General features: G+C 47.2%; 1 protein-coding gene across 13 annotated transcripts in view; it reads left to right on the top strand.

Moving 5' to 3' along the window:
• The first annotated feature begins 274 nt into the window (after positions 1–274).
• The window catches only part of Ablim3 (actin binding LIM protein family, member 3), a 119492-nt gene continuing 109453 nt past the window's right edge, over positions 275–10313 (top strand). For 12 of the 13 annotated variants that reach the window (XR_015642309.1, XR_015642308.1, XR_015642307.1 and 9 more), the window contains exons 1-2: positions 275–423; positions 773–875. Coding sequence is in view for 5 of the 13 variants with exons in the window: in XM_087592803.1 (XP_087448929.1) it covers positions 863–875 (13 nt within the window). In the remaining 8 variants the exon portion in view is untranslated. 13 annotated transcript variants of the gene reach the window in all.

The raw sequence follows: 10313 nt of genomic DNA, 5'->3' as shown, positions 1-10313 counted from the left end.
CTCTCCTTCTAAGTGATAACTTTCCTCTTTCCTTCCTTATATCGGCTCACCCCCTAGGTCCCAGGTTCACCCCCACCCCACCCGCCCGTACTACTGCCCTCAGGACATCAGGGTCCCGTTTTTTTTTTTTAGGGGAGGGGGTGGAGTTGGTGTTTTTTTTTTTTTTCTTCCCACCACCCCAGCACTCAGGCAGAATGCCCTGCAGGGCGGAGCCTCAGACACGCGCCGGCGCGTCCAGCAGGTGGCAGCAGCGAGCGGCCGCGCCCCCCGAGCTGCCAAGCTGCGAGCCCACATCATGGATGGCGAGCTCTCAGGTTTCGCCTGGCTCGCCCTGGCATCCCAGACCCCAGACGACCAGCGGGATTCATGAGCCACTTGCAGGGGCCGGGGCAGGGGCCTCTGGCTCCCAAAACTGGACAAGAGGTGGGTCCCGGGGCGGGTCGCTGCTCCCGAGGCCGGGCGGGGACGCGCTGCCTCCGCCCTGCCTCCCTGTGGTCCACACCCCCTTCGGGCTCCGCAGCCTGCCGGCTGGGATAACGCGGGGTGCGCACGAGCCGGCGCTGCCAGCCTCGCTACTGCCCGGGGTTCGGGTCCCAGGTGCTGAGGACGAAGCACCTGAGTCCTCCTCGCCTGCCCCTCCTCTCTGTTCACCTGCCCTGTTCGTCCACTCGCCTTAAAGGCCAGCGGCTCCAGCCCAGACGGAGAGGGGCCAGCAGGGGGAGAGCGCACCTGAGGATACACAGCTGGCCCTGCTCTGCCTTTTCACCCTTAGGTGATGAGTGAGGCCAGGAGAAGAACACAAGATTTAAAAAGCAACCCGGGCCTCCGTTTTGAATGAACGACCCAGAGCAAAGGCATCACCATGAACACGAGCAGTAAGTGGATCCTCCTCTCCTTTGCCATGGGAACAGGGGTGGGGGCGGGAGGTTCAGGAGCCTGCGCCCGGGCTGCCTGGAAAGAGGAAGGAAGCCGGTATCCGCGGGGACACCTGACTCCTTTTTCTTCGGGTGCTTTCGGAGCTCCCTGGCACAGGGAGAGCTTTGAGGTCTGCCTTTTCCTGATGATTTTGCTAATGTTTAATCGGCAGCGCCAGTTGCCTCTGTCGGGAAAACTGCTGTCTCCTAGCTATGCCTGGAAAGGCCTAAGAAGCAGTAGTGTGGCCATTGTCTGACTGTGGGGGGCTCCCAGGAGACCTCCATGCCCACATCTGTAAATCCACGGAGGCCCTGCTTGTCCCGGGAAGAGCAGAGAGGCCGTGGGCGGACCTGGGCGGACCTTGGATGGCAAAGAGCAATTTGATAAACAAATCCTCATGAAGCCACCTTTAGGTCCTGAGGAAGATCCAGCTCCTGTTCCCTCAGTGGTCCAGGCTGGTTCCCTACCGACCTGGAGGCTGCTTAGCCTACAGGAGAATGAGAGGAAGTGGCAAACCCTCTGAGCAACAGCTTTGGCAGTAACTGCCCTGCAGAGCCTGGCCCGGACACTTAGGGCCCTGGATATCATGAAATGCACTCAAGCAACCCAGGAAGGCCCTGGTTGGGTTAATGTGACCCAGGCATTACCCTAGGAGGGCATGATTGTGTTCAACTGGCACTGTCTGGCTCTGTTTTCAACTTGCTGGCTGGGGTCATCTCGGTACCAAATCCGACGGTGGAAGCAGAGGCTCCCTGCAAGCATTCCCAGTTGGGGGTTCTGACTTTTGGGCTTAGTCCCAACTCTACATCTCAGATTGCTCAGCTATGAGATCTGGAGGAATAAATCAGAGACCTTTCTGATCAAGAACTGACAAGGTCTTTCTACAAATGCTAGAGCTTGGCAGTAAGGGCGGGGTGAGGGGGGGTTCAGCACCTGAGTGAGACGAGGTCCAGGCTAGCCCCGCTACTTCCTGACCCTCCCTCCATTTCAAGGCCTTGGCACAGAGAGAAACTGCAGAGCCGCTGGGATGGAAACGAAATGTATTTATTTACTACGTATTTGCGTGACTCACGTCTCGTCTCTGCTGTCTTCCTTTGTGTATCACATAGCTATGCTAAGCAAGCGAGTGAGGCTTGACTCCCTTCCCCTCTTATAGCCAAAGAATTTTTTTCCCTCATAGCTGACAGTCTGAAATGATATTCTGGCTTCGTACCAGACTTGGGGAGGGGGTGGGGCAAGCCCTGTCAACCCTGTCACCGGAGGGCCATATGTTTGCATCTGTGTGCTTCAGAAAAATTAAGGTGTGGATTGCCTGCCATTCCTTACTCTATCTAGGGGAATTTTTGTTTATGGGAGTCTTTCCCAGTAACTGATAGAGGAGAAGGAACTAAGAAAGGTAATTAGCAACTGACTCTGCCTTTTGCTGTTCTAGAATCCTAAGAAATGTTTGTGCTATTAGCAACACTGAGTATTATAAGCTGAAAAAAAATCCAAAAAACCAAACCAGATTTCCCTTCGTTCTGTTTTTTCTTCCTTCTGTCTAAATAATGATCAATGTAATAATGTACTTAAATGTTGTAGATGACACAGACAGAAAAAAAAAGTCTACTTTTCTAATTAGGAGATGTTAAATTTGCAGTAGTGTGGGGAAATGAGCAAGAAAATGCCCAGCACAACCTTGGGAACCCCCAAGCGCTCTATAGGGAGGATACTCAAGAGCTGGAGCACCCAGTGGGGAGTCTCAGGGCCTGAGAACTTCATCTCAACGGAGACCCTGCAGATGGAGAGAGTATAAGTCAGACCTCGTAGGAGGAACAAGGCCATAGAGCCACAGAGCAGAATATTGGCAGGAGACCGTTGGCTAGTCTGATGTGATTAAAAAAAAATGTGCCCCTTTTAGATTTGAAATGATCCAATTCACATGACTCTCAGTGTTTATTCCACCGCCAGTTAAGGGGTCCTCATGCCAGTTACTAAGCTGGGCACTTCTGTTAGCTCCACAGAGAAAACCCCCACTGGGAGATTGCTCCAGCTTTGTAGCTGAGACCTTACTGTTGGTATTTGGTCATTTCAAGCCATTTATTTAATTGTTGGATTGCAAAAGGTTCTGGGATGTGAACTGTATTTGACAGTAGGCACTATTCCTAATCGGTGGTTCAGGTGCCAACATCGAAGTTTGGGCAAACCATAACTTACTGCTCAGCTCCTAATCAGGTCATCTGGAGAATACAGGGCTATGGTTTAGAGACAACTGTAAGAGCAAGTACAGCCGGGTGTTGTGGCACATGGCCTCTTATCCCAGATATCTGGTGGCTGAGGCAGGAGGACTTCCCCGAGTTCAAAGCCAGTCTGGGCTACCTGGTAAGTTCTAGGCCAGCATGAATTACAAAGTGAGAATCTGCTGAGAGAGAGAGGGGGGGGGGGAGGAGAGAAAGAGAGAGAGAAAGGAAGGGAAGGAAGAAGATTGATTGATTGATTGATTGATTGATTGATTGGTGGAGCTTACCCTACATCAGAGGGTCCCCAGATCAGATCATCTCTCTCAGTAACAGTGTGGTTTTCAGCCTGTTGTTTCATCTGCAGAAAATTAGACTGGAATGGAAACTACATGTTACACATTTGTGTCAAATACTTGGTGAAGTACTTGTCTGCGGGCACAGCTGATGTGTCAGCAACAGGTGATTATCGGCCATCTTTACTCTGGCCATCGTTGGGACCACTGTCACCACTAAATTAACTCTGGGATGTTAGCAAGCAGTCCTCTCAGGTGTCACAGCTTCACCAGGGATTGAGTAGCATACCTGGAGGAGGGTTAAATGGAATGACAAGGAAGAGCTCTTATAAGCGTGTTTAAATTATGTTTATTAACAAGAAAGTTGCTTCTCATGCCACCAAACAGGACAGTGCCCAGCCAGCCATTACTTGGTGTGGATTTCAGCATTTTCTAGATCCTTACTTGTGATGAGCATTAGCAAGGCATCCAGAATAGTGATTCTGAGGCTGGGGAGTGGAACAAAAGGGTGCACCAGGTGGGCTCCCCACTCAGAACCCATGAGCGAAGTAGAAGGGACCACCTGGAGCAGGGTTTCCTAAACTTTTCCACTTGCCATCCCTGTTCACCTGGTAATTATTGACACAGCTCCAGGTGTGTAGCTTTATAAAAAAAAAAAAGGTACAGAAATCAAATATTTGGGACTGAAGAAATGCCTCAGAGGTCTTCTCAGCGCCCACATGGCAGCTCACAGCTGTCTGTAATTCCAGTACCAGAGAGTCTCCAAGCCTCTGTGTCACAAGTCATGCATGTGGCACACACGTGTACATGCAGACAAAACACTCATACACACAAAATAATAAAATAGATAAACCAAAAATAACGTTCAAAAGAAAGCAAATATCTGCTGATAATAAATTATAAAGAAATTCATTTTGAAATAATTCCTGGAGGTGTAAGTACTATACATTTACTCCATATTGATAACCGAAGCAAGTTTGCATACCGCCACGACGTGATCATTTATTTTTACATAATTAATTAAAGTCTTGGTTGACATTTTGATACAGTAGGGCATAGAATATTTTTGGCATTTTCAGAATTTAACCGACGTCAATTCTGAACACCATTTCATGTAAATACATAGCACAAAATGGCAGAAATATGTGTAGGGCCATTTGAGAAATTGTTGGAAATTCTGTCCTGATCCCAACCCAAAATTCATTGACCATTTTCTTTTTTTTTATTTCATTTTTTAAAAGATTTATTTATTTATTTATTTATTTATTTATTTATTTATTATGTACACAGCGTTCTGCCTGAATATATGCAGAAGAGGGCACCAAGATCCCATTATAGGTCTGGATTCACCACGTGGTCGCTGGGATTTGAACTCAGGACCTCTGGAAGAGCAGTCAGTGCTCTTAACCACTGAGCCATCTCTCCAGCCCCATTGAACAGTTTTCTATGAAAGAGAAGTCAACGACTCAAATAGCAGTTCTTAAAAGCAAATGTTCCAACACAATGCACAAAAATATATACTAAAGATATACTAATTTAGTATTTACCTGCCGAAGGATGACCGCTAAACAGTAGAAAAGATTTTACTTCCCATAATTAAACTATTATGTTTCTATCAGAGCAAAAATATTAGTAAATGCAGTGAAAACACCGCTGTTCTTAACATGCGGTAGCTTCGAATCTGCGTCCTGGTGCCCGGGTGGTGTTTGTTGGCAGCTCATGGTGCCCTAGCCCTCTCAGCTCAGAGACAGGGCACAGTGAGGTCATGTGACACAGCCCAGCCGAGACCTGCCAAAACACCAAGTTCACCACCTATTTGACTTTGAACATCTTTGCCCAGTGAGCACTCAGAGACCTTTCACCGTTGCCAAATTTTTCATAGCCCCTGCACTGTGACACAGACCCATATAAGTCGTAACACAGCGTTTGAAAGTTGTATGCTAGAGTAGAGACTGGGCTTCAAGGCTCTGGCTTTTATGGCTGCCTCCCTCATCTGGCTTTCTTTCCTCCTATATATAGGCAGTCTAATTTCAGGGATCATTTGTCTCCTGCCCCACTGAAGCACTCCTAACTGGTCTGTCCCGTCCCTCAGTTGTTCCCCAACATTCACTTTCTGTGTCACCCTCTGCAGAATTTCATGTGATCCAGCCCCATCCCTTCTCTGTGTCCTTCTTATGTTTGCCTCTTTCATCCCGCTAAGCGCTTGCTCCTCTGACCGTCGCTGTCCAGTAAGTCCTCTCCGTGTCACACCAGCCCCTCTGCCCACTCCCATGATTCATTTGGTGTCCTCTCCACCCTCCAAAGCTGCTAGGCTCTCCCCAGATTCCTATTCCAGCCATTATCTCCACAGTAGATGTTCACGGGCTCAAAGACTGTTCTCTGTCATTCTGTACGCATGCGCGTGGGCCCTGAGTGGGCCCCATCTCTGCAAATACCCAATTCCACGTGGGCTGTGGCTTCCAGCCTGTGGCAACGACATGCTCTGGGATTTTCATGAACCCAGACCGGTTGCTATCCCAGTCTAGAGTCATGGATACCACCCATCAACTGTACAGGCTCAAGCAACAATGTTTTATTGTTTGTTGAAGTTCTTGTGTTGATATCAGGAGTTCCAAAACTGGAAGAGACAGAGTTGATCCCAGTGTGCTTGAGGACCTGAACACCAGTGTCAGTTTCAGGTTCTGTAAAGCGCCATATTACTCACTGGCTCGGGGCTTCTATGGATCCTAAATGCTATGCTTTCTTAAATGGAAAACTTAGGGGTGGGTCATAATCAAGGTGGGATTGAGCATCCTACACACTACAGACCACGCCCTCTGTGCTCTTTCTCATGGCCTGGCACAGTAACAAAATTACTTTTTCTTTTGTTGGAAAGTGTATTCGGAAGTTATTTAACCCAACAAGAGTGTGACCGACAGGAAGAAACTGTGCTTTGACGAATGGATCCCTAGGTTCCAGTTCAAGAGTTTCATGATCTCAGACATAACAGATTCTATCTAGACTGTGATTGGTAAGATGAAAAAGGTCAGAGTTCTTGAGAGAACCAAATGAAATGCTCGTGGGTGTTAGCTGTCACTGAACAGGGGTGAATCTGAAGTTGGTCATTGAGTAAAGCGAGGTTCTGAACTGATGGTGTCATAGAAGCCAAGCTCTCAGATTGACGGTCATCTCCGGGTGATGGTTTCATCATTACGATAGCCACTATGGGGTTTTGTATATAAATGAAGCCATATTATTCAGGAAGATTTTTAACCCAGCATTGTATTTGGCTTACTATAAAGGGCAGATAGAAAGTAAGAATCCTGTGTGGTTGACACACGTTGTCTTGGTTTGGAAAAGGTAAGAGGCCAGGGTTTGTGGTGGTTATAAAACAAAAATAAGGGGAAAGATCCTTTAGAAAATAAATCATGTGACTTGCTACCAACTTGTAGTATGGGGTTAAAAACAGAGGAGGATTCTCACAATTGCGCTTCTGGCAGGGGCTAGAAGGGCACTATATAGGGCGATGAGAGAGTTTTCCCCAGATGTGTGGGGAATATGTAGAAAAATAAGAATCATCAATGCCTAGGGGAGGGAGGCTAGTTAAGACACCCACTCCCCAACCCTGACACGATGGCCCCTGGCCTGAAGGGGAGAAGGAAGGAACCAGAAGGTTCTGCTAGGTGCTGGGTAGGCACTACCTATCAGGGCCTGCCATTTTTGGCTCCCAGAAAGCAACCAACACAGTTCTAGGGAAGCAGCCAGGAGAAGGAACATCGTTATCCCCTCTGAGTTCACACAGTAGCCCCGGCCCACTAGAAGCCATAGATAAGAAAGGCAGTTGACAGGCTATGCCCCATTCTCCCACATCCTCACAGGGTTCACAGCAGGATAGAAAGAGGGATGGAAGACAAAGGAAGCAGCAAGGATACCAGGACAGGTAGCAATGTCTCTGCTAAAGCCATTGCCTGCATCCAGTGTCCTGAGGCTTCCTGAAAAGGAGTCATTTACAGCACAAACACAGTCAAACAAACAACAACCAATAATGCTTCCCGGACAATGAGGCCGTTGTTGCTAATGATTACCTTAGAGGACCTAGAGGAGCCATGTAAATGGCCACTTTTAAATCATCCAAAATTAACAGCACACATCTCTGAGAAATCACAGTGTGATTTCAAGAGCACTTGGATGGTAGAGAGGAAGTGATATCAGTTCTTGAATCCCGACTTCCCTGCCTGGCAAATGCTTCATCGGCTGAGATAGCATCTGATGTAGTGAATGGTCAAGCCCTGGCTCTCACCCAACATTCACCAGATTCCATTGTACATGAACAGAAAACAACCAGAAGTGTGTAAGCATCTCCAACAAGCTGGGTAGTTTGCTAATTAAATTGTCATCCTGTAGTTCTTAAGGGAACACTGGACTGAAATTATTGAATTTAAATCTATCCCTGTCCCTTACTTACTGTGTATCTTAAGCAAATTGCCTGCTTTCTACACAAACTTCCCTTCTTTGATGATAATCAAGAGGGCATGGAATATTAATAGGACTTCTCATAGAGTTGTTGCGAATAAATAAATCCGGGTGTTGGAAGTCAAGGTTTTACCTCAGTGAGTTCCCTTTGATGGTCTAAGGTTCCAGAAAGCTCCTAGCCTATACCTAGACATCTTTTTGTTTCTCTTCAGGTCTTACAATTCTGTGTGTGTTTGTGTCCAGCTTGCTCCTCTGGTAAGGGCACCAGTCCTACTGGATTAGGACCACTCCCATGACCTCATTTTTACTTGATATTTATACCAAGGCTATGTACAAATAAGGTTGTGTTCTGACAAACCAGGTCTTGAGATCTCCAGGTATGAATCAGGTGGGGAGGATCCAAGTCAATGCCCAAGGCCATGTCTGCTAAGAGAAGCCCTCCAAAGGAAGCACTCCCTGTAAGTAGGTGTCCCCAAATATCAGGCAGCCCCCATAGCTAACAGGTGATATGAAATGCTGACGGCACCTAAGTTGTCTCTCCAGGGTTGATGTTTAAACACTCCCTTTGCCACTTGTGGCCAGAAACATCACCCTCTTGACTGGAGAGAGAGCTCAGTTGGCAGGGTGGAAGCAGCACCTGTAATCCCAGCACTCAAGCAGTAGAGGAAAGGAGATCAATTTTTCAAGGTCATCCTCAGCTACATAGCCACCAGGGCTAGCCTGGGCTACTTGTGATTTTTGTCTTAGAAAGAAAGAAAGGGAGGGAGGGAGGAAGAGAGGAGAAAAGGAAGGGAAAATAGGGGTTGGGGGAGAGAAGGAGGGAAGGAGCAAGGAAGAATGGGAGGGGAAGGAAGTGAGGTCATACAGGGGAAGACCAAAAGTGGCTTAGCATATTCACACTCAGTTCGCTGAACACGAATCACACACCCACTCAGGACCTTATGCAACTACGGTATTCAGTATGATAAGGGAGCTTCCAGGCATGGTCTTGGTTTTCCAGTCTGCCTAGTTCCTGGTAATGTCCAAAAAGTTAGTCAAAACTGCATGATGTACTCACTTAAAAAGTATTTGCTAAAAATTAGGCCAGCACCAAGCCTGATTCTGGTAACAGACAATAAATGAAAGCAGTGTGGCCAGATTTCACGGACCACACAAGTAAGTACAATGAGGCATGCTGGGTTTGCCTTGTACTGAATTTTCAATAAATTTGAATTATTATTCAACTCAAAATTGGCATGTCTGGGTTATCTTAAAAACAAAACTGGAACAGCGTCGAGTGGTGGTGGCACAGGCCTTCAATCCCAGCACCCGGAAGGCAGAGGCAGGTGGATCTCTGAGTTTGAGACCAGCTTGATCTATGTACATAGTGAGTTCCCAGATAGCCAGGATTACACAGAGAAACCCTGTCTGTAAAAAAAACAAGAAAAGAAAACAAGGGCTGGAGAGATGGCTCAGTGGTTAAGAGCACTGACTGCTCTTCTAGAGGTCTTGAGTTCAAATCCCAGCAACCACATGATGGCTCATGACCACCTGTAATGAGATCTGATGCCCTCTTCTGGTGTGTCTGAAGACAGCAACAGTGTACTTAAATATAATAAATAAATAAATCTTTTTTAAAAAGTTTTTAAAAAAAACGAAAACAAAAAAAAAACCTTGAAGATTTCAAAGCACTCTTCCTCCTTTCCCCCCAACACAGACACAGTCAGAGGATTTATTATTCAGGTATACTGTATTTACACAAGTCTATTTAGCCTCATTGACCCTACTTCCTATCACTTAATAAGTATGTCTGAGTGACTTTGCCTCTGTGACCCTGGGTTTTATAGCCAGCTCTAGTAGATGATCTATATAGCGTCAAATGTGGAGAAGTGCATCTTCCCATGGAGAAACTAAAGCTGACCCATGGTGTTTACAACCAAAACTAGAGTCAGAGAGTGGCACATGCCTTAAATCCCAGCACCCGAGAGGCAGAGGCAGGAGGATCTTTCTGAGTTCCTGGAGTTGGTAGGTGAATAACCTACCTCCCGTCAGGTACTAAAGTCCCCTTGAAGGGAGCAGACCCCGCTGTGAGCCCTACTTCCTTAGCCGATGGACATCTGGAAGTGGGTATCTCATCGAGTTACATGCATTTGAGGGGAGGCAGGATGCACTATACCTCCGGGAGGTCACCTTTGGTTCCAGGGAACCAACCTGGTAGTAGAAAGTAGGGCCAAGAGCAAAGATGACTATTTTGGATCAATGGTTCCTGAAATGCCTGAACAGCATCCTTCAGGTCTTCTTTGATAGTTGTTCCATTTTTGTCGTGACATAGAAAGCATACCTGGTCCAGCCGAGGACTTCTAGTCACAGTGTGAGCTCTGTAACAGCTGCCAGGAGTATGTCCTGGGAGGCTACAACAGGGACCTCACTTAGATACCTGGGGTCTTTCTAGGAT

This window comes from Rattus norvegicus, chromosome 18 (genome assembly GCF_021556685.1).
Source record: "Rattus norvegicus strain SHRSP/BbbUtx chromosome 18, alternate assembly SHRSP_T2T, whole genome shotgun sequence".
Lineage (NCBI taxonomy): Eukaryota > Metazoa > Chordata > Mammalia > Rodentia > Muridae > Rattus > Rattus norvegicus.
Note: the sequence above shows the minus strand (reverse complement) of the source record. Positions and strands in the feature narration are given on the sequence as shown.